We start from the raw sequence: 25,239 nt of genomic DNA, 5'->3' as shown, positions 1-25,239 counted from the left end.
AAGTGATCAGTTCAAAGATCTTACAATCTTATTAGCCTCGATAGGATTCTGATAAGTTACTATCTTTGTATCGATTACTATTATTATATTTGTTTTCGGGGAAACGAATCAAACGATCTAAGCTTCTGTATTCACAATTAAATCAACATAATTTTAGTTTTGATGTGAAACTTCTTTTTTACTTTTGAGAGTAAAATTTCAAGGTCGCGTCATGGCAATATCGTCACGTCATGGAGTAAGGCGACGATTTTGGTATTTTTGAATCTTGGCAAAGAAGTTTCACGTTCACGTGTGCTCAGCACACACGCTCTTTTTGTTTAAAACATTTATAAATTTTCATCCAGAACAAAATAAAATCTAGTAAGTAGCCATTTAATCTATTTCCCACGATCGTATGTTTATGACATTAAGCATTCGTACAGCACGTACGGTTAGTGCTCGAAACACATAAAGATTAAAATATCGATACCACACGTCTACTCTATTTCCGGCAGATATTTACAGAATATGTATTAAGTCAAATATACTTTACACTCTCCCGCAAAGATAAACATTTGTAATTTTTAACGTATAGATAGAATAAGACTGCACTTTGATGGACCGAATATTGCATCTCAGAGATAGTAAGCAACAGCAGCATAGAATCATGAGCCAACTAATTTTGATGTATTTACTCCCGTAATGAGCATCGTCTTTACCGGTTAAAATTTATTTTTACACGCTTTATATTAGCTTCACCTGTATGTTTGTAACCGACTTCTTTGGGCGCGATTTTGACCCACTTTAAACGGCTAGATTTCGTTCAAACTTTGTAGATTTATTGAGGACCGATGACAATACACTAATTTGATAAAATTTTCTATTTTTTAGTTCGGTTTTCTATAAAAAGCGTGTTTTTTTAGTTTTTTTAAACTATTATTATTATAATCTGCATTAACATTTCCCGTGACTCTATGTAGGGTATAAACAGATGTTTCTATAAGCCACACTACGGATTTAGTTTCCTCTAGATATCAACTTAGTACCTACGAATATTAACAAGGAAATCAAATCTTTAATTTTGAAAGTGCTGACGCACAATTAAATTTAAATATACGAAAACATTAAGCCTCAATTACGTTAGTTGGTTAAGGAAACCGCAGTTCTTGATATTTTCAACTGCGGCAAGTACTTGACGTCAAGAGTTCATTCTTCCTATTAACCTAAATTAATTGAATATCCCATAAAAACGAAACGCTGTAGTAAATTAATTTATAGAGCAAATGTATTAGTTCTTCTCGGCCCAATTAACGAGAATTGAGACGTTCAAATCGAGATTTGCGTGGTAGGTTTATAAGATTTTTCGTAAAGTATGAAATCATGCAATTGTAAACATATTTAAAAAAATGTCAGATAATATTCCAAAAGCATGTAATTGTGCAATTGTATATATATTTTAAAGATTGCCTGATAACATTCCAAATGTTAAAGAAACCCTTCTTGCTAGTTTTGTTGCGAACAATTATTGGAATTCAATCATTCATATTGTTTCAATAGACTCAATTTTTTTTATCACGCTGAGGTCAATCACTAGATTTAAAATGAAACCAGCCACACCCTCAAATAAAATTCATCGAGCCTTTTTCCGAATTCCACTGCAGAGTTTCTTGTAAATGTTTGAGTTTGAGTAAGCCTCACAAACAACACTGGTCGTTCTTATGTATCTTGTAAATCGTTCTGTGATTTTAATAACGTCAGATTAACCTTCACCCTCTTTGGTTTAGCCACAAAATTAAAGCCAATCCGATTACACATGGGTTGGCAAGCAATCAAAATGGAACATTTGTTACAATTATCAAAATCATTCATATCACAATCAATAATAATAATTTTCTACAAATAAGATCCCTCCCCAGGAACATACCTACCGATGTTCCGAAGGTACAACATAAAATTCTATAAATGAACTAAATGACAAAAAAGTTCTACCAAACACAAAAATAATTAAGTCAATCGGTTGAAAATCCACGGAATTATATAGAAATATCCTATCAAACAAACAAAATAATTACGTGAAGAAGTTATAAATCCATGAAATTATCGAATAACAAAAGTCCAATAATTGAGAACTTCATTTTTGGGAACGTTGAAAAACACTGGTTATTTATGCAATGTTATTTTATTAAACTACTTGCGGTCCGCCCCGGCTTCGCCAGTGGTACATATTTACGTTTTCTCTACATATGAACCATCTCAAGGAATATAATAAAAAAAAACCGGCCAAGTGCGAGTCGGACTCGCGCACCGAGGGTTCCGTACAAACCTGCAAAGTTTGTTACAGCTTAAAGGTATTATAGACCTGAGTATTTGGTATGAATTTCAATTTAATACCTCTACGCGTTTATGAGGAAATGGGTAGTAAGTTTAAAATTATTAAAAAAAAAATATTATGTGATGTAACTAAAAATTTATGGTTTTCGTAATTTTTCCTTTATCTATGCTATAAGACGTTGCTTCGTACCAAATTTCAAGATTCTGAGTTCACGGGAAGCACCCTGTAGGTTTTGATTCCCTTGCAAGTGTCGAAAATTTGCGGCATAAACGGCTGTATCTTTTGATTGCGTTGGCTTAGAAGTTTGATTTTTGCACAGCTTCAAGGGACAGTAGACCTGAGTAATTGATATAAATGTCAGCTTCATACCTCCACGCGTTCCTGAGAAAAAGGGTCTTGACAGACGGACGGACGGACAACAAAGTGATCCTATAAGGGTTCCGTTTTTTCCTTTTGAGGTACGGAACCCTAAAAAGAATTATCGAAATCGGTCCACCCGTTCACGCGTGATGCCGTGACAACGCGAAACGGGTTTCATTTTTATACATATAGATAATATGATATTAACTTAATATAATAATGAGTTTTAAAAACCCAGATGATCCGCTTTCCTTACACTTGACACGTATTTCATATTCATATTATAATCTCGATAAAAAATATCGCAGGAATCACTTTATAAGAATGTAGGTTAGAAACTTAATAGGAAATATGAAATTAAGAAAATTGCAAGGAAAATTAGATAATTTAATTATTACATTTAAAACTGGGCGTGTTTGAGAGTAGTTTTTTGGATCAGCTAGTTAAAAAAAAAACTATTTTCAGGTAAAACCGGGGTAACAAGCTAATATAAAATATATTACAATAATGCTTAGTTCTGTTAAAATTCAAGAGACTTTTAGCTCTTTCTAACGTGTTGAATATTTATAACATAAAACATTGTACTATGACTTAGAATTTGTACATTTAGGTTAAAAAATTCAGATAAATTCATTGTGAAAGCAAAAAAGCAGAACTTACTAAGTACGTTTTTTTTATTAATTGTAAACTAAAAGTACCTATTTAGATAAGTTGTAATGTTGGGAAATTATATTCCATCTAAACAGCGAAACAATTTTAGATGAAATTAAACATACAGATAGATGACTTTAAGTTAGTAAGTAGTAAAAAAACATAGCGTTTCATACTGTTTCATAAGAATATTAAATTCACATTTAATCAAATACTCAGAAACAAACTTATCTTTAGAAAGGTTATCTGCGATATCAAACATCAATCTTACTTTTTCATTACCGTAGTGATCTTGAAAGTGTATGAGAATTGTTTTTATGAGGAAAGATAATATTTTGGATGATAAAATTTAAATGAAAGTGGGTTGTTTTGTATTTTTGTACAATTATTTGAATCCGACGCGTGATTCTTATTTGTAATTAATAAGAAATCTGATAATGTCCCTGATAGCATATTTAACACTTTTGACGTTTATTGTGATACATTATTCGTAATTTTAACTGACGGATAAGCTAAACAGAACATATATCAGTAACTTTAAAATTGACCTAATAAGGGCCGATTTTTCAATGCTTGGATAAAACCTTGGATAAAACTTATCCGCCCAATATAGTAATGCACGATAATATTAAAATGTCACGTAAACTGTCAAATACGGGCAATTAGAATACGTTTTTAAAATGGTAGTTTTATAAATTACTAGCGACCCGCCCCGGCTTCGCACGGGTGCAATGCTGATACTAAATACCTACTATACAGAAAAATTGTGAACGTTGTATAGGTATAAAAATATAGCGGCCCGCTCCGGCCTCCGGCATCGCACGGGTATAAATTATAAAATACATAGCCGAGCGGCCGCAAACGCTACGTCCTGCAATTTTTAAATCTGTAATATCTTCGAAAATATTCACTTAAATCATACGGTGTAAAGGGCCATATAGATCTATATTAAATGAACAATGTATCCATGGTATTTAATTGGTTAAGGATTAATGCTGTATTGGTTAAAATCGCTTCGAAAATTAGCCATTATTTGTCGTAAAAAGTAAATGACAAAAAAAAGTTATTGTGGGTTATCCATAAGAGATAGACATATACCATCGCGGACTTTTCTGTAGACCTTTTCAATGTGTATAATACTTAGTACATTATTTTGATAAAACTCGTAGGGTTCAGCCTGCGTTTGCAATGTAAGCGGAATAAATGTAATTTTTTACGACATCACATTAGAAACCTCAAAAATAACAGTACTTCTCCACTACTTAATGGATCTTATTATACATATAAACCTTCCTCTTGAATCACTCTATCTATTAAAAAAAACCGCATCAAAATCCGTTGCGTAGTTTCAAAGATTTAAGCGTACAAAGGGACATAGGGACATAGGGACATAGGGACAGGGAAAGCGACTTTGTTTTATACTATGTAGTGATTCGACGAATAAGTTTTATCCAAGCATTGAAAAATCAGCCCTAAATTGAATTAACCATTTAATAAAAAACGAAAGTACAAGACACCACTATAATTAAAAAAAACAGTATAAAAATATTTTGTTTTATCACAGTACCTAAACATTTAAGCACCGATGACCCGTATGGGAAACATTTTATTGTGAATCGAGGTCAAACGGCCACGTCCTGAAAACTAATCAAACGGGGCCCTGACACGCTAAATAATATAGTGGGGACAATTTGTTTAATACACTGGAACACATGTTATAACAAATCCATACTAATATTATAAATGCGAAAGTCTCTCGCGAAAGACTCTGTCTGTCTGTCTGTTACTCAATCACGCCTAAAGTACTGAACCAATTTCCATGAAAATTGGTATAGAGATATTTTGATACCTGAGAAAGGACATAGGCTACTTTTTATCCCGGGAAAGTGACGCAATCCCGGAAATCCCACGGGAACGGGTTTGCGGGTTTTTCTTTGACTGCGCGGGCGAAGCCGCGGGCGGAAACCTAGTCTGAAATACTAACTAAACTATAATATAAATTATTAAATTAGTGTAGTGCTAAATAGTCGGTTTGTTTGGTGGAACGCGCTTATCTCAGGAACTACGAATCCGATTTATTTCAGTGTTAGATAGCACATTTATTGAGGACGGCTGTAGGCCATTATATCATCACACTAATCAATAGAAGCGGAGCAATACAGATAAAACCGCAGGGCACAGCTATGTTATATAAAAAGCATTCGTAATATAATAAACGATTGAAAGAATTTCTGCAGACGAGGCGACCGTCTGGCTCGTACGTTAGGAGCAGAGATGTAACGGAGCTTCGATTCCGGTTCCGTTAAGTCGGAACTTCCGATTATTATTACACTTTCGGTTCCGACTTCGGTTCCGATACTTTTGTATCGGATGTTAATCGGAGGTCGAACGAAACAAAGCGGGCGGCGCGCGACGGCCTGTACCGAACAGGTTCATACATGTCGCGCGGGGAATCCCCCGACCCCCACTACGTGCACTCTATCATCAATTATTTTTTCACTTGTTAGTTGTTACAAAGCATCAAAGCTTTTGTTCATAAAGTACAATACTTTTGTTAGTTAGTTACTTTTGGAGTCCATTTTGATTTAATTTGCTTTAGCTATTGTTCATTTATTGTAATGTCACCAAATGTAACACGCTACTTTGGGTTTTAATTTTGATTAAACTTTAAATTCATTAATTTTATCTTTTGTTCATTTGGAATTATGCCAATTTTTTTTCACAGTTGTTTTTTGTTTTATAATAAAAAATAAAAATGAAAAGAATTGACTATAAATCATGTTTTATTTGTCTTTAAACAAACTGACCCTGCCTCCGATTTCGATTCCGATTCCGATAAACCAAATTTGAAAACTCCGATTCCGATTTCGGTTCCGATAAAACTACCTCCGTTACATCCCTGGTTAGGAGACCCTTTCTACATATTAAATCAGCCAGAATATACTTTACGAGCAATTTTATTGCTTACATAAGGGATATTTATATATTATTTGAACACGTTTATGCTTACGGGATACCTGGATAAAAAGCTTAACTATACCTTTACTATACGTAGGTACCTATCATAAATTTTCCGCATGAAATTTCAGATGGATATATTAATTTATTTTTACCAAATAACTATACATGACTTTATACCTATTACCTGTTTAACAATCGCCAATTTTACAAATTCCAACTAAAACTTAAGACCTCCTTTAATTCTCTCATATCACTCAAAGAGAGATTATACATACACACACATTACGAATAAATGATTATGATATGATTACTAAGAAAGAGATAGAATACCTGTTATGTTCAATTACATACATACATACATACATGTTCATGTTAACTAGCTGTTATGTCCTTATCTAAAAGATAACTAATTATCAACACAGATACTAGACTGGATGCGTCATATTTGTTTGAATACACCAAACGTATCTAGGTATTGCAATATGACTTTAATTATATTTCTAACCGCTTGATCCGGGATAAAAGCAAAATAAAAATAGCTAGACATTCAAGCGAAATGTAGCTTTCTAGTGGTGAAAGAATTTTGAAAATCGCTTGCGTAGTTTTCAATAAAACTTACGAGCAATAAAATTCTGACATCTATATTTATGCAGATAAAAAGTTTTATTTAGGGCCGATTTTTCAATGCTCGGATAAAACTTATTCGTCGAGTAATGTATAAAACTACCATTTTAAAAACGTATTCTAATTGCCCGTATTTGACAGTTTACGTGACATTTTAATATTATCGTGTAATACTTTATTGGACGGATAAGTTTTATCCAAGCATTGAAAAATCGGCCCTTAGAAAACAAACTTTATCGATACCTACTATATACTAACAAAGAAATGTCCAAAACAATTTCTACAAAAACGTCCTGCTTTTTCCCTCACTGATTTATCTTACAAGTAAACTTAGGTTTATAACACTATAGCAAATGTCTTGGCAACAAGGACCCTAGTGACTAGTGAGGTCAAAATCTTGCCTTTAGGACCAAAGCGTACCGCAACACTTGGCACAGTTTTTCAGCAAAATAAGTCAAAGTAGAACTAGTAGTGAGACCTCTGTTTTCTCAAGAGGAACTAGTAAACTAGGAACGCAAATAAGCATATTTTGGCACGAGATATTAAAATAATGCAAGCATATTTTTTTAAAGGTGCGTAAATACATTGATGTACTTAAAAATCTAAAAAATATCTGTCTATATAGTTTTTCCACATTTTCACATTTGAGATGGATTTTGGAAAACGTTCACAGAACTTAGCGAAACAGTGCAAACTCTGTGTTTGAAACGTAACGTATAAAAACGTTTTTTAAACACAAACATACCAGTATCGTAATTTCAGTAAGCTTGTTACCTTTTGCCCAGGTTGCCTGGAAGAGATCACTTCTAAGTGATAAGGCCGCCTAATAAACTATACTTTTCTTGTTTTGTTTTGTATAAATTAGCAATAAGTTTCCCATGTATAGTTTTATTAAAGAGAAATAAATAAAAATATAAATAAATTGGAAAATCCAAAAGTGCACGCCTCATAATTTTTTTTTAATAAATATTTATTAATTATTATTTTTGTTTATTTAATAACAATTAAACCACATCGAATCAGACCCTGAAAAATGAAAGGGTTCTATTCCTGAGCATACTCAAGCGTAAGAGAAAAAAAAAGACTCGATTAGTAAAGTATTTCGGTCGCTATCGTGTTAACAAGAAAAAGGATCCGCACATACAGACACACGGACGTCCAAGACAGAACTTTTTTAAACTGTTTTTTAACTAGTTTAAATAACAAAAATTACATCAAAAATATCATGAACGTTAAAAATAGTGTTTTTTCTTAATATGTGTGTGTATGATACATAAAGACATTTTAAGTTTGAAAAATCAGATGTTTTGCGCGAAGTGACAGTAGTACCCACCTCAACGCTTCGCTTATGAGGCGTGCAATAAATAAATAAGTATCCTAAAGGATACGATTGTTTTTATCTTACAGCGATGAATATCATGAAATGGAATACGAATACGATAGTTTATGTCATGAAATATTACATTAGCTAAGACGCTAAGTCACAGTCGAAAAATAAATAAGTAAGCCAAAAGCCGCGTTTTAGCACCAAAAATAGTGCACGTGTTAAACATGTTTTGATAACGAGGATATCAGAATCCTCATTATCTAAATTATTATCATTTACTATGAAAAAAAATTTCGCATCTACACTCTTGTGACGCACGATACCTAATCGAAACGGAATGACCATGGGTTTGATTACTGATTTTGTACATTTACAAGTATCGATATAGGAGAAAACAGAAGACTAATTCGAATTTGGTGTAAGATTTTTTATTTTAAATCATTAGGCTGGACATTGCAATAAAACTTTACAAGAAGTATTGTAAGGGCCGATTTTTCAATGCTTGGATAAAACTTATATTAATAAATTTTTCGACGAATACGTCGAATAATTTATAAAACTACCATTTTAAAAACGTATTCTAATTGCCCGTATTTGACAGTTTACGTGACATTTTAATATTATCGTGTAATACTTTATTGGACGGATAAGTTTTATCCAAGCATTGAAAAATCGGCCCTTAATGATAATAGTTAATACAATCTAAATTTATAGATATGAAGAGAAACCGAAAGGACTAATTATTGCCTAAATGAAACAGATAGACTACAAGCTAACTTTTAAAAGAGAAAAACTCACCATATTCACACAATAAGTTCTTTTGAATTTCATCATTTTTTACCATTTGCCAAAAATCTTCCCAATCAAAAACATTAGCGCCCTAAATAGGGCATTTAGCACCATTTAAAAACATTTTTCTTAACGATATTAAATTTTTAATTAATAGATTCATACAAATTCGGACGTGTCTTAACGTTGGAGTGAACTGACAAGCACTTTTGGTAATTGGAGTGGCAACTGCCAGCAACTAGCAACGAACTGTTATGAGAAAGCCGTTGCAAAATTATCATATTTTAATTCGTGCAAAATGCAATTAGAACCTGGTCGACTTTTATATGAAATGCTCTTATAATTAAGTAACAAAAAATCGTATAAATAACTACTTAAAGATGTAAAGATATATTTTTTTAGAGAATAGAGAAATCACCTCGGAGACGCGGGTTCGAATCCCGTCTCGCGATCGAATTTTTTCGGCAAGATGAAATTAGAGAAGAAAATGGCAAATATCAAAAAACTTTCATATTCAATGTTAAGTTCGTGACAATTATATCTTGAAAATCTTAAACCACTTCATTATAAAACTTATTATTGTCTCCATTCTAGTTTCTAACTATGATTCACTCGCAAGTACACCGCCCGCGCCTACCTTAATAATTGTGTTTCCTTAACAGTAAACAAACAACAATTAAGGACTATATCTGTTGCTTCCATTTTCCTTGCAAAGCAAGTCAAAATAAGTATTGTATTACTTCTATAGAAAATATTACATTAACATTTAATGGCAGTTCAAGTAACAAACTAAAAATGGTAAATAGATTATCCTAAGTACTATCATTTTGAAAAAAATGTACACCCAGAAAATGAAAATTTTGGGTTTTCTCTAGTATGTATAGAATATATTATATTATCTGTGGTTTTGACATGCTCTTTCCGAATAATCATTTGTATATAATATGTCCACATGATCACCAAGAAATGTGTTAACGCATTACTTGCCTTTCAGTAATATAAGAAGTGGTTCAAAAGCCCTATGTTAAGTATCATCACTTTAGATTCTGCTTCATTAGAATTTAGAGTACAATACGATACATATTGCTCTTCATTATTGCAATATTGATGCTTTAAGTATCTTTTGAGTCGATAAGGACTTGGCAAACTTTAATGCGTTCAAAGTCTACTACTTCTGCTTTCAGGTGTGTTACCATGACGTCTTATAGCATTATTATTTCCACCATTATGTCTTATATGTTCCTTACATAGGTATTCAGATATTTAATAAAATTCCAAAAGACTTGCAGGAACCTCTTCCAGGATTTAAAAATAAATTAACTAAATACTTGTTAGAGAATTGTTTTTAAAACTTAAATGAATTTCTGTATAATATGAAAAAATGTATAAATAATATAAAATAATGATTTTGATATTTGATTGACTGTATGACTAGTGACTTATGTATAAAACTAATTTTAAGTGACAATACTCCTGACTCGTATTATTATTGTAACTAATCATTCTCGTTCATTTTGTGAATTAATAATAATTATTGTATGCTATGTAACTATAGTAAAAACATGAATGTTCCTTAATTTTGATCTTAATATCTTTGTATGTACCATGTTTTTATGCAATAAATGATTTATTTATTTATTTATTTATTTATAGCAATCTTATTTCCAGTGTGAGAAGGTGATGACGCTAAACGACCTATATAGCACTGTCATTCTTCCACACTCAAAGTAATACCGCCTATAAGACATCATGGTTCGGGGGCAGGTAAGATAAGGTCGTTATCGTCCTTTATAAATAACCTTGGATATCCTAAAGACAAAACTATAAAATGATACATAAATTCAATAATGCATTTGAGAGAAAACATAAATTTACGACACACTTAATTCGAACTTAAAAATGTAACGAACCATTTTTTAACCTTATCAATATGAAACCTCAAGTGGGCGTAAAATTGTTGCAATATGTGAATTTCACTATTTATATTTTGTCAGTGTTTTTTGGTACATTATGTTTTTTGTATATTGCATGCGTAGGGTTCTTCCTTCTTTCCGTGATGTTTGAAATCTTTTCTAAATTATAAGGACGTCTCAATATGTTATAGAGCTTTAATACCTCTTTTAAGTTGATGAGTATCTTACAGTTTCTTGAATAAAACTGCATAAGATATTCTTATTTATCACTTGTCAACACCAGAGTTCCTAACAATAACCATCTGTACCCAAAAGTGTCCTAACGGCCAATTGAAATCCGTAGCCCAAAAGCGTACGTGCGTTGCGAAACCGATTGCATCGTCGGTCAACATTATCGGAATATAAATACTGGCATTACAACACCTCCACCCACCGGCGAAGTTTGGCTTATCATCACTGTGCTAATCATCCATTTATATTTTGGACGACGCAAGGCTAAAGTGTGAAGTCGCGTGCCCTAGTGGGGTATAGGGCAGATGCATTATTCATACATCTGTTTCACTGATCGTTTTTTTAAGAACTAGTAGGTGATCTTCTATGTCCTGCCAAACCGAGACATTTTCGGGATCGAATGACTCTTCGGTTCTACGCTCAATCGTTAAGCACTGTACCAAGAAGGAGGTCGCAAGGCTAGAATTTTAAATTTGGGGTGGAATTTTATGCTATTTAGCGATGCTGTAACACCTTTTTGCTGGTACTATTTTTAGCTCGTAATTGACTCATTATATTCCTTTGCAATAAAACGATTCCTTTTTGTTCACGGTTGGCTGGATTTTTACGTGCCTCTAAATTCGACGTAAATAAGGAAAATTTTTAGATTTACGATATGAGATATCTCAGATAGACAGTGAATGAATTATTTAAAAGTACACTTTGCTTATAAATTGACAAATTACGGTTCATGTCGTAAATCTAAGAATGACATACTGATGTTTACCCCTGTAGATTTTAATGTTCTAGATAACTACAGATTCTTTCGATCATATGCCCTTGCTCGGTCAATACTTTTACTTTTCATAAGCGTTAAGTCGTAAATTTGAATGTCAAGCCATTATTTCTTTAATGTAAGACAAGTCGGATCAAAATATATTTCCGTAGCGCCAATGCGTGTGGGCACAACATTATTTTCATTATTAACCTCCAGTAAGTTCTATTTTAGATAAACCGGTGGGAGCCGAGTGCTAAATTTGGGTTTATAGTGCCCAGTGTGAAAAAGGTGTAACTTGTATGAAATTTTAACTACGTGAGATACTCGGCTGTAATAATATATGCTAGGGTAAAAACATGTTTGTTTATATACTTCAAGTGTCAAGGTAATATGTGCGTTGTACATTGAATCATTTACAAATAGGTTTCGGCGCCAATCAATGTATGAGTAATCGAGCCGTGTATGTAAATCGACTAATAATATCGTGAGAATCTAATGTTTATATTATAATATCTAATAGAGTATACAGATGTCTTTAGCGAGAGTAAGATGTGAAGACAGAGCGCGAAATAAAACATATCTCACGCGTTTTACTCAAGATATTAGAAGATTTGTTAATGAAAAAATAAAATACGATAATTCATTCTATCAAAATGTACCGTTTCATATAAAGAGAAGGATTTTCTAAGACACAATTTTCAAGAAAGCAAAACAGATATTGCTTCCTATTTAACAGTGTTTACATAGACTTGATGCGATCTTAAGTAAGATAGGGTCACTTAATACGTCCAGTTAAAAGTCCCATTAAATGTGACAGTTAAAGAAAAAGCCCCCGATCAAAAGCTCATTAACGACAAGTAGACGTACTAGGCGACTGGTGAAGCCAACAACGATATCGTGTGACTTCCAGGAAAAAGCCCTACTATTCACCGAGGATTATCTTTCTTTTTAAAAATTATAATTAAAGGTGTTTTTTTATAATTTATAATAAGCAGATATTCGATAGATAAAATGTCGGAATTACACATAGATCAAATATGAGCAAAAAATCATATTATGTAATCTGAAAGCATTTCTATATTTACTTTGCTATCGTTTTGGATATAATATATTTATGAAAATTCCTCCTTGTGAGCTACTTTATAAGCATGGTCTAATGTTCTTTTTATTATCACCATAATCATATAACATACTAGTGGTCCGCCCCGGCTTCGCCCGTGGTACATATTTCACAATAAAAGGTAGCCTATGTCCTTTCTCAGGTATCAAAATATCTCTATACCAAATTTCATGCAAATTGGTTCAGTAGTTTAGGCGTGATTGAGTAACAGACAGACAGACAGATTTACTTTCGCATTTATAATATTAGTATATAACATATTGTGCTTTCAAGACCTTAACCGTAACGTAAATTATTTCTAAATATTTAATACATAACAAACACTTACCAAAGGAGTCTTGGCCACCGGCGGTTCTGGAGGTGGTCCTCTCACCCGGACCTCACTGGGCTGCCTCCTGACCATCGGCCTGGCTGGTGGAGGGTCCCTGGGCGAATCCCGCGGTTCCCTGGGAGAATCCCTCGTGTCCCTCGGCGATTCCCGTGATGCTATCGCTTCAGACAATGCAGCCATAAGGTTCCCACCAGAGGAGCCGAAAGATCGAGACTTTTCCGGTGATTTCTGGGGTTGTGCAAACCGCGGCGACGAACCACCGCTGTCCAATTTGATCTGGCCATTTGGTGTTGTGCCTAGAGATTTAGTATTGTTAAAAATTGTTTAAATATTTTATATTGTATATTTTTTTTGTAGGCAAATTCAAATGTGTAATATGATCTAGAGTTTTTATGAAGCCAAGAAAAATGTATTAAATACAAATTGACAGATTAATTTTAACTGGTAAAATGCTACACAGTACACACGTAAAACAAATAGTTAAAACACCTTCAGTTTATATTGTGTCAAATGTGGTTTTGATGGGAATAGCAGATATGATGATATCTATGTAAGTAGTTACATATATATGCTTTGTTTAATCTCAATGATACTTTATATTTTTTATACATCAAAAAACATAGTTTTTGTATTATAATAATATCAAGTTAATTATTATTTAACTTTATAACATAAAACTAAAATCATATTTGGTTAAAAGCTATAACACATTTTTGAAATTATTGTAATCAGTTCAATCAAAAAAGAGTTAATGACTGTAATGATGAAGATTATAATATTTAACTAGCTCTCCCGGCAAACATTGTTCTGCCTTACTCTTATCACTTAGGGATGTACAAATATTGTGCGATTTTAAGATCTACCCGATATGCACAGAAAATTTCAAGAGAATCGGTCCAGCCGTTTTGGAGGAGTATAGTATAACATTGTGACACGGGAATTTTATCCATTAGATTATTTTAGTGTACATAGGACTTTGAAGAACTTTTCCTTAATAAAATTAGTTTCAGTTAATACATGTAAGGAAAACATACAATTTATAAGCTTTACTTATTGCGTACATTAAATTGATAATTGATAAATCACTGTAATTATGGTGTTCTTATCTATTTAACTAAATTGTAACCACTAATGATTATATAATTGTGTTTAATATTAATTCGGTTAAAACAATAATTTATTACTTAATTAGATTTCCAGTGATTTTAAAGGAAATTTAATTTTAATCCATTTTAGCTAATTATTTTACATTAGGATAAAAAGAACATTAAATTAAAAGATAAAAATGATATTTTTTAAATGAGTTCAGTAATTAGGAGCTTATTTATTTGAATTTTTTTAGGGATGTTCACTGATTTCTCCACAAACCATAGTTTCATTTTCAATATTATTTTCTTACTAGATTTCCGCCCGCGGCTTCGCCCGCGTTTGCAAAGGAAAACCCGCATAGTTCCGGGATAAAAACTATCCTATGTGTTAATCCAAGTTACCCTCTATATGTGTGCTAAATTTCATTGTAATCGGTTCAGTAGTTTTTACGTGAAAGAGTAACAAACATCCATACATCCTTACAAACTTTCGCCTTTATAATAGTATTAAGATAAGTAAAAGCTAAAACTTATAGATATGGATCAGTTTAGTTACTGTATGGATTAATTTAGATTCCTAGAAATTAAATGTGTGAAGATTTATCTTAATTCCATATATTTTATTCTTGAACACTAATAAATATAAATTAAGTAAGTTTCTTTCATCAGAATATCTAATATATATTATAAAGGCGAAAGTTTGTAAGGATGTATGGATGTTTGTTACTCTTTCACGTAAAAACTACTGAACCAATTACAATGAAATTTAGCACACATATAGAGAGTAACTTGGATTAACACATAGGATAGGTTTTATCCCGGAAATCCCACGGGAACGGGAACTATGCGGGTTTTCTTTTGAAATTGCGGGCGAAGCCGCGGGTGGAAATCTAGTAACAAATAATATTATATATCCCTATTTGTCATCAAATATGCATCAGTTATGACCCGATAGTCTTTATATGTTTCCTTTTTTTGTATAGCTTATTAAAGATTGGACTGTGGGGGACAAAAATTCAAAGTATTTTGTATTTTATACTAGCAGTTTTGCTCTGGCTTCACCCGCGGTACATGTTTCTGCATAAGAACCATCCTCATACTTAAAGGAATATTATACACAAGGAATTATCAAAATCAGTCCTCCCATTCATGCGTGATGCCGTGACCAAGGGAAATAAGGATTCATTTTTATATAACTATAGAGCTTATACTATCTTGTTCTCAAAAATAAAGACCTTGACAATATTGAATCTTAAATATTGAAGTACATATTACATTTTTCGTCAAATTGATTAGAAGTTAAAATGCTATCAAAAGCAGAGAATAGTAATACATTTCAACTTGAAAAATATATGTGGACATTTTTAAAGGTTTTACAGAATTACAGTTTTAATTAGTGCTGAGGTCATATGAGTGGCCTTTTAGCACATAACCACAAATAAGTATTTTTTATACTTGTGTTATTTTTTTGGTCATTTGTCTGCTATTGTGTGTTGAAATTGTCTGTAATAATAAATGTTTTTTTCTTTCTGTATTCTGTAATCTACATATAGTGCCACAAATTTAACTGACTCAGTGACGGTGTCACTGATGTCGATTTAACTACTGGCGGCACATAGTTCCAGTTTTTTTCACCTGGTCAGTTAAGTTTGTGGCACTGTACAAAACTTATGAAGACATTTCATAAATGTAACGTGATATAATATTGAATGAAAGAAATTTTTTTAAATATGCATCATTCTTAATTGCAAAAAAACAATAAAAAATAATTTTAGAAAAAATTTATGACACAAATGAAGGGTCAAACCAATTATGGATAGTATATTTAATTGTTCAATATATTTTTTTAGGTTTAAGAACTAAAATTTAAATGAGCAGCTAAATTTAATTGTACTGTTGTAAAATACTTCACTAAATATTATTTATCTGTAGATAAGCATAATCTACTTCTGATATTGAAAACATGCTTATCATAGGTATCTCTAATATATACTATGTACATGTATACTGTGGTTTTAGAAAGTAATTCAATAAAAATAATAAGATTTATGTGTCTGTTACTTGGTACATAATTTTAAAATATATCTCAAGAACTTTAAAATATTTTAAAGTTTGAATTAATTTTTAGTACAGTAATGTGTAGGCAAGTGACAGAACTTACTTCCAATACTGGGTCCTTTTCCTGTAGGCCTTAACTTAGGCATTCCACCAGCAAAAAGTCCGCCCAAAGCAGGCATAGCACCTCCATTTGGTATACCACCACCCCTCACACCATTCCCCACTGGACTACTACCACTACTAGATGCATTTGTCACTTTGCCCGGAATATAGGGTCCACTTTTATCCACTGTGACTGTCTTTTTCAACTTTGCTCCCTGTCTTATCGAACTAAGTAACGCATTCCGATCGTCAGGACCCCCTTTGGCTCCTCCGAAAATTGGAGGAGGAGGCCCTGGAGGCGGCGGAGGTCCAGGCGGCGGCGGTGGTCTCGGAGGCATCGTTATTTGTCAACTAAACACACTGTGCCATCAAGTGTATTTACGTTGGGTAGACGTTCACAACTAGCAAGTACAACAATACGACTGCACTCGCACTATGTCGCACAATAAAACACTCAACCGCAGATACGTCACACCACACTTATCCATGCTAATTTACATAAAATACAGAAGAGCCTTGCCCCAAAACTTTAATCATTGTAGGAAGTACGTAGGCACGAGAAACTATTTTCAACTGCTATCACCTCATATTCACAAGATAAATCCGTTTATCTGTGTTATCACCTGCTATTTACTGGTTTATCGTAATTATTGAAATAATCCTAATGAATGCAGGTGATTAAGACTTGAGTCCTATCTCAATAGCGAACGAACATCAAATATAATTCGTCAAATTCACAAATTGCAATATGGCCGACTACAGCTGTCAATGTAAATGTTGCTATAATAAATTATATTCATCAATGGTAGAAAGAGGGTAGAAAGTTTTCTTCAGACCTAATTATATTTTACAACTTATAATCATATTATTTTTGATGACATGAATTCTAATATATATGTATTATAATAATTAACATGAGCATAATATCACCAATAGGGAAAAAAACTTAAATTTTTATTAATATATTTTAAATAAAACATGTTCATTGACTGGCAAGGCTTATTCATTCAAATTAAACATCTATTTCACGTACAAAAAAGAATTATTCAAATTAAATATTTTCTTCGAGAATTAAATTACTAATAATAATAATTAGAATAAAATACAAGATAAGTAATAGAAATATCCAATAATTAATCTTCTAATGTGTGGAACTCGCATTTATTGAATCTACATCATCTGGATGCATTGAATTATATTTATAGAGATTTGAATCATAGGTAACTTCGCTTCCCCCTTGTGATAGCAATGCAGCAGCTTCTTTAGCAGCACGTTCAACTTCAGCTCGTTCTTCTGCTATTCTTATTTCTCTCTCTACATCCAATTCTTCTTTTTCTCTAGCACGTTTTTCTCGTATTTCAATATTTTCTCTATATTTTATAAGACGTGCAGATAAATATTTGATAGGATCCGCTGGTTGATGTAAAATAACGTCAGCGATGCACACTTGTAAAGCTTTACCTACATTTAATTTTAGGTATTTAAAATCCTCAGTCACATTAGCGTCACCTGGACAAAGATCAAACATATCCAAGTGACTACGAATTCGAACTAAATTTCCAAAACCATCGTTTTCATATTCACTTACTGTGTCTTCATCTCGATAAATATGCTTTCCTTCGCTATTTATGTAATATCTACCGTAATTATCATAATAATAAATGACACCATCCCGTTCTTCTTTAACTTTAAGTAAAATACCACTGCTATCCAGCATATACTCACTTGCTGTTGCGTGAGCTTTGTAAACTCTTTGTCTCGTTTTTGGATCTACAAAATACCTTCCACACTCATCATAGAAATAAACATGTTCAGAATCGTCACTTAGTGGTACCAATTCGCCTCGTTCATTTGGTTGGTAGTGGATTTCATCGTCAGGTAGCTTGTAAATTTTTCTACTGTGCTGATCAATATAAAATGTGCCTAACTCATCGGCATATTCTTCTTTTATATCAGCAGCACTTAAAATTGAGATAATAGATTTATGACTACGCTCTCCAAACACAGCAATATCCCATAAATAGCACAGCTCAGTTACTAAGTGTTCACGATCTTCGGGCTGTAAGTCATGATTAAAAATCCTAAATTGATAAAAATCTTCACAAATACATAGTTCATCATCAGTTACTGATTCTAGATGTACATCCGTCAACTGTTGCATCTGTTTTAAAGTTGTTTTTAATGTTTCAAGATCGTTCAAACGATTTTCTAAATACTCTTTTTTGTGTATCAAGGCCATCCTCGCAGCAGACGTTGGTTCAGCTTCCAATCTTTGAATACGATCTTCTAATATATTCACTTTCTCATAAACTTTACAAATTTCTAAATCATGAGTGGCAGTGCATCGAATCATAGCACCCAATTCTTTACCCTTTTCTCTTAAGTTTTCTAACATTTTTTGAGCACTTGGCGATTTTGATGTATGCAGGTCATCCACGATTTGTTGTAAGGTTTTTGTTAAATCACCACTCAAATGAGGTACATTTATGTTTATATATTTACTTAGATCCATAGCTAAACCATCAGTTATTTTATCTATCCAATTTAATAGATCCTCAAGGGCACTAGATACTTTCACTCGAAACTCCTCATCACCAGAAAAATTCCTGAAACATTTTAGCTGGTCTAATAGTATCTTTGTAATTTCTTTGTGCATTTCATCAACTATTTCCATTTCAGCAATTAAATTCGCTTGCAATTCATTAGATAAGGTTGGTTTATATTTATTCATATATTTTTGATAATAATTTAGTCGATAACCCACTGCATCAATGGTATAACTTATCGCTTGGTAAATTTCTTCCCTTGGTAAATCATTTAAACGTTTTGTATAATTTTCAATTTCATTCACTACATGAAGCCAATTTAAGTGAAAATCTACAATGATATCAATAATTTGGGATTTCGTTTCATCTTGTAAAGCAGATCTCATAGCACACATAGTATTGAAAATACTGTCTGAGTAATCATTTTTGGTAAGAAATATTACCGGAGTTTCGTAGAACTGCTTCATCATTTTAGAAATATCGAAGAGAAAATTATCACTGGCATCTTTATCAATACTTATTTTTGTGTTCTTTTGCGACGCCATTTCTTTTTTATTATTCTACGTGGTCACTTCCTGTGGTAACTTCTAAGAAATTAAAATCTGATTACAAATTGACTGAAAATATAATTCAATATGTAAATTCGTAAGCACGAAAAAACGCATTTTTCACATTCTTTTTTTAAAATATTGCCAATTTAACGATGGCAAACGATTTTGTAAGAAGGTTAAAATGATTTAAATGTGGATATTTAATAATTTAACTCTAAACAATTAATTTATTCATCCCTGCTTAAATACAAAGTAAAAATAACAATTTAAAAAATAATAATTTTGAAATGTACTTAAATTGTAAATCATTTTTATGTTATCTATGCTGCCATAGTCATGGTAGAAAATTGATATCATTCAGTTTTGTTATGGCAACTTTGTACGCGTCTACGATTTGTTTCCGAAAAGGTCGTCGATGACTTTGCGATTATACAAAATTACAAAGAAAAAGTGTAACTGTTGTTGTGTCATTGTATAAATACGTTTTTTAGTGATAAATATATACATAATGGCCGGTGCAATGTTATTCGAGAGGTCACGCATCTCATCTTCGAACAGAGACGAAGACGTCCGCATGACCGACAAAATGGTTAGCACAGGTGAGCTGCCCGAAGATGACGAAGAAAACATAAGGGCCAAGGAGCAAGGCATCCTGAACCTCGGTGAGAAATACAAGAAGGAAGGTAAAGCGAAGGAATTAGCGGAACTCATAAAAGCGACGAGGCCGTTCTTGAGTTTGATAAGTAAGGCAAAAGCAGCAAAACTGGTACGTTCATTAGTCGATTTCTTCTTGGATTTAGAAGCTGGTATCGGTATTGAAGTTCAGCTTTGCAAGGAATGTATAGAATGGGCGAAAGAAGAGCGCCGCACCTTCCTCCGACAGTCTTTGGAAGCGAGATTGATCGCGCTATATTTCGATACTGGTATGTACACGGATGCTTTGGACCTTGCCACTGCTTTATTGAAGGAATTAAAAAAGTTAGATGACAAAAATTTGCTTGTTGAAGTGCTTCTTTTGGAGAGTAAAACCTATCATGCCCTCAGCAATTTGCCAAAAGCCCGTGCATCGTTGACATCCGCGAGAACTACAGCAAATTCTATCTATTGTCCACCAAAAATGCAAGCAGCACTTGATTTGCAATCTGGTATCTTGCACGCGGCTGATGAACGCGATTTCAAAACTGCTTACTCATACTTTTACGAGGCATTCGAGGGTTATGATGGAGCAGACAGCCCAAAGGCGTTAACTGCATTGAAATATATGTTATTGTCGAAAATAATGCTTAATCAGGCTGAGGAGGTTGGCACAGTTTGTGGAAGCAAAGCCGCTCTCAAATATGCCGGTAAAGATCTAGATGCCATGCGTGCAGTCGCTACTGCATCACACAAGAGGTCCCTAGCCGATTTCCAAGCTGCCTTAAAGGCTTACAAGCCTGAATTAGAGGAGGATGCAGTCGTCCGTGCCCATCTGGGTGCCTTGTATGACACAATGTTGGAACAAAACTTGTGTCGTATTGTAGAACCATACATGAGAGTGCAAGTAGACCATGTCGCACGCTGCATTCGCCTCCCTGTCATACAAGTAGAGAAGAAATTGTCCCAAATGATCCTCGATAAGAAACTCAATGGAATTTTAGACCAAGGTGAAGGTGTTTTGATTGTATTTGACGAATCACCCCTGGAGAAAACCTATGAAACAGTCTTGGAAACCATCCACCATATGAGCAAAGTTGTGGACACTCTATATCAGAAAGCAAAGAAGTTATCATAGACGTGAAGCATGTACATTGTTGTAGACTTAACGGTTTAAATATATCAAATTAACAACCTTAAATTTTCCGTTTTGAATTTGTAAAGCTATTTTTTGTAACACGCTACTAAAATGGGATACATTATACAGCTAACATATTGTATTGAAGAGAACAGATAAATAAAGCAATAATGAGTCTGAAATATTTACATTTTTAAATGTTACTGATATGAATTACTAATACATAATTTGATTACATTCATTTCTAACTTAAGCTAGTGAAAATTATAATATTCTGTTTTAATTGAGAATAAACGGTGTTCTCCGAAGTGTTGTTTTAATCTTTCCGCCCACATTGTTTTGGTGCAAGACTTATTTTTGGACTTGACTAATGATAAACAAAATTTGCATGTTATTGACTGAAATATTTTGTACTGAAAGTCGAGTTGTTTTCTTTCACCAATACTAATTATTATAATAATCAAAAATTCTTTCACCTTATTGAGATATTTATTTAGAATTATTTCTTTTTTCAGCTGGTTGGTAACTTAAAAAGATTTTCACATCTTTTATGCATAATATTATACAACATAATATTAATATGTACTACAAATAGAAAATGGAATTATATCTGTAATAGAAAGAATAGATATATAATAGTATCTAATTCAGAAAAAAATATTTTTGTAAGTAACATTTTCTAAATTCGTGGATTTCTAGAACTATAATATTATATCGGTTATGAACTTCATTATTACATATTAATTAACTAGAATCATTGTGGAAACAGAATGGGTATGATATATTTCTCTTTATGTTGGTCAATGTAGGAATTAAAACTTATTAGGGGAAAACAGAACATAAAATTGATTACTCTCTATAACAGGTGAAAAATTACATAGTGATTTAGCAATATTTGCAGACCAGTCATTTGATGTTAGCTTTCTTTGGTAAAATCCTCGAGTCAAGTTGCTTGTTACCATGATTGTAAATTGTTACTAAATGAAATTAAATGTTTAAAAATAAGTGCTTCTATATAATTACAAGATAGGTAAGATAGGTAACCTTCCCTAGGTGAGTTTTTATGAAGTATCAATCATTAAGACAAAATATATTTAATTTTAATGTTGCATATTACGTTAAATTTAATTAAGCACATAATATATCAACATAGCTGTAATTGCAAGAAATAATGACCTAAACTTTTTAAAGTTCAGTAACCTTCGGTTTTAGTGTTTTGATAACAGTGACATCTATACAAAACTTTATGAACTATTTAAAAAACGGTTGCTCCTATGTGTAGTTTATACATCTTGTCATAGATGTCATGACTTACTAAATAAAGAATCTCAATTTTTTTTATAATAAATAGATTGAAATACTGAAGTAATTTGGGGTCACGTTGGTTTTCATTAGGGAATGCAATCCCGATCCCGCGGGATCCCGATCTCGCGAGATCTCGTGTAATTTTTCGGGATCAATCCCGACGCATCATATGACGAGATCCCGTTCGAGATTGACGGGATTGGGCGGCAGTGGTCAGCGACGCAACACACAACCACTCAGGGCGCAAGCTTTTAAATTTTTCCTAATTCCTTTGAAATAAGCTTATTGTTTTGATTACTTAATTTATCTACGTTAATTTCCTTACAACCTGATTATTATTTAGTTGGTAAGATTGATTAAGTTGATTTGATTTGGTTGATGAAGATTAAGAATAAAGGTTTTTATTTTCTTTCGAGTAATAATATGTTATTAACGTGATAACGTTTTTAAAATCGTTTTAGTCGGGTGACATGTTCAGAAACTTGTGTCACACCAAAACCTCACGAGCGCGATCGCAGGTATAACGAGAGAGAGACGGACCGATCTCCCGTCTCATCTCGAGCGCTGCCACTGCATTATGTTATCACGTAAACATCTCGATCGTAAACCTACTTTACAAACAACCAATTTTTTAGTTAACCTCACTAGGCCATCCAAAAATTATGTCACACGTTAATAGGGGGGGAGGGTATCATCTTTATGTGACATAATGTGACAAGGGCAGGGGCAAGGGCGGATCCAGCTTTAGTGCCAGGGGGGGGTCACATAGACGTGGTCAATTTTCAAAAGCTATATTTTGGTAATTTAATTGATACGTAGATTTTAAAAAAATTGGTCAAGTGCGAGTCGGATTGGCGAACCAAGAGTTCCGTACAAACATTTTTATATGTTTTAATATTAAATTTATGCTTTTTGCAATTTTTCCTTTATCTGTGCTATAAGACGTAAGTTTCTATTAAATAAAGATTAAATATCAAGATTCTGTGTTCACGGAAAGTACCCTGTAGGTTTTGATTCCTGGCAACACTTGCGAATGTTGATAAGCATGAAATGTATGTTTTAGCAATTTTTCCTCCATCTGTGCTGACATTGCTTTTAACCAAATTTCAGAACTCTGTGTTCACAGGAAGTAGTACAATACCTATAGATTTTGATTCCCTTGCGATAATGTCGAAATTTGCGATAATTTACGGCATAAACGGCTGTATCTTTTGATTGCGTTGGCTTATAAGTTTGATTTTTTCACAGATATAAGGAACCGTAGATTTGAGTATTCGGTATGAATTTCATTTTGATACCTCCACGCGTTCCTGAGAAAAAGGGTCTTGATAGGCAGACAAACTTGAAAAATATATATTTTTTGCAATTATTCCTGTATCTGTATTATAAGATGTTGCTTTGTACCGAATTTAAAGATTCTGAGTTTACGGAAAGTACCCTGTAGGTTTTGAGTTTTGATTCCCTTGCGAATGTCGAAATTTGCGAAATTTTTCGGCATCTACGGCTGTATCTTCTGATTCGTTGACATAGAAGTTTGATTTTATTATAGCGTAAAGGTATTATAGACTTGAGTTTTTGGTATGAATATCAAGTTAATACATGTCAGCGTTCATGAGTAAGAGGGTTGTAAGTTAAATTTTTTTTTAAATATTTTTTTATATTATAATCTAAGGAAAAATTCATGCTTTTCGCAATTAGTAAACAAAGTCGTTGTATCTGTGCCTATGTCCCTATGTATGATTATATCTTTAAAACTACGCAACGAATTTCGTTGCAGTTTTTTTAAAGATAGAGTGATTCAAGAGGAATAGTATATAATTTATAAGGTTTTAGAGAAAGCGGGCGAAGCCGCGGGCGGTAAGCTAGTCTGCGTTATAAGACGTTTGATTGTACTAAATTTCATGACTCTGTGTACTCGGGAACTACCCTGTAGGTTTTGATTTCTTAGGGAGTGTCGAAAAATTTCAGCAATTACAGTTGCATCTTTTGATTGCGTTGGCTAAAACGTTTGAATTTTTCACAGCATCAAAGGACCGTAGACCGTAGGATTTCGACATTAGCAAGGGAATCAATACCTGCAGGGAGCACCCTGTCCCGTAAACACAGTCTTGAAATAGAGTAAAAAGTATCGTGTTATAGCACAATGTAGTAATAACTGCGAAAACCCTAATTATTTAATTAAAATCAATAAAAATATATTTTTTAAATAATTTAAACTTACAATCCCTTTACTCATGAACGTATACATGTATTTAATTGATAGATATTCACTTCAGAACTCAGGTCTATAATAACTTAAATCTGTTATTTAATTCAAATTCTATGTCAACGCAATCTGAAGAAAAAGCAATTAGAGCCGCATATTCTGTAATTCGCAACTAGGTACTTAGTTGCAAGGGAATCATCAATCAAAACCTACAAGGTACTTCCCGTGAACACAGTC

General features: G+C 32.9%; 3 protein-coding genes across 3 annotated transcripts; 1 reads left to right on the top strand and 2 right to left on the bottom strand.

Moving 5' to 3' along the window:
* Positions 1–11,587: 11,587 nt before the first annotated feature.
* LOC149903209 (uncharacterized) lies at positions 11,588–17,379 on the bottom strand. The gene is made up of 3 exons (XM_090108875.1): positions 16,625–17,379; positions 13,373–13,671; positions 11,588–11,626 (listed from the first exon to the last, which is right to left on the bottom strand). Exons 1-3 carry the CDS (start codon positions 16,959–16,961, stop codon positions 11,588–11,590), a joined length of 675 nt encoding a protein of 224 aa, XP_089965001.1. The 5' UTR covers positions 16,962–17,379.
* A 385-nt stretch (positions 17,380–17,764) lies between these two features.
* On the bottom strand, positions 17,765–19,714 carry LOC149903208 (uncharacterized). Its single transcript, XM_090108874.1, has one exon. The coding sequence runs from the start codon at positions 19,712–19,714 to the stop codon at positions 17,765–17,767; it is 1,950 nt and encodes a 649-aa protein (XP_089965000.1).
* Positions 19,715–20,090: 376 nt separating this feature from the next.
* On the top strand, positions 20,091–21,799 carry Rpn6 (regulatory particle non-ATPase 6). Its single transcript, XM_090108746.1, has one exon. It carries the CDS (start codon positions 20,229–20,231, stop codon positions 21,489–21,491), a length of 1,263 nt encoding a protein of 420 aa, XP_089964872.1. The 5' UTR covers positions 20,091–20,228; the 3' UTR covers positions 21,492–21,799.
* The last annotated feature ends 3,440 nt before the right edge of the window (positions 21,800–25,239 follow it).

This window comes from Colias eurytheme, chromosome 13, assembly GCF_061535395.1.
Source record: "Colias eurytheme isolate Ceu_HAF_F1 chromosome 13, ilColEury1 Martin Lab GWU primary, whole genome shotgun sequence".
NCBI classification, from domain to species: Eukaryota; Metazoa; Arthropoda; class Insecta; order Lepidoptera; family Pieridae; genus Colias; species Colias eurytheme.
This window is presented reverse-complemented; position numbering and strand designations above follow the sequence as displayed.

Bases quoted from the DNA above. Each gene is read 5' to 3' on its own strand.
- LOC149903209 (XM_090108875.1), bottom strand. From the start codon at position 16,961: ATGCCTCCGAGACCACCGCCGCCGCCTGGACCTCCGCCGCCTCCAGGG. The intron at 13,672-16,624 runs GTAAGTTCTGTC...CTAAATCTCTAG, and splicing joins AAAAGGACCCAGTATTGGAA to GCACAACACCAAATGGCCAG. The intron at 11,627-13,372 runs GTAAGTGTTTGT...TTAAAATTCTAG, and splicing joins CGGTGGCCAAGACTCCTTTG to CCTTGCGACCTCCTTCTTGG.
- Rpn6 (XM_090108746.1), top strand. From the start codon at position 20,229: ATGGCCGGTGCAATGTTATTCGAGAGGTCACGCATCTCATCTTCGAAC.
- LOC149903208 (XM_090108874.1), bottom strand. From the start codon at position 19,714: ATGGCGTCGCAAAAGAACACAAAAATAAGTATTGATAAAGATGCCAGT.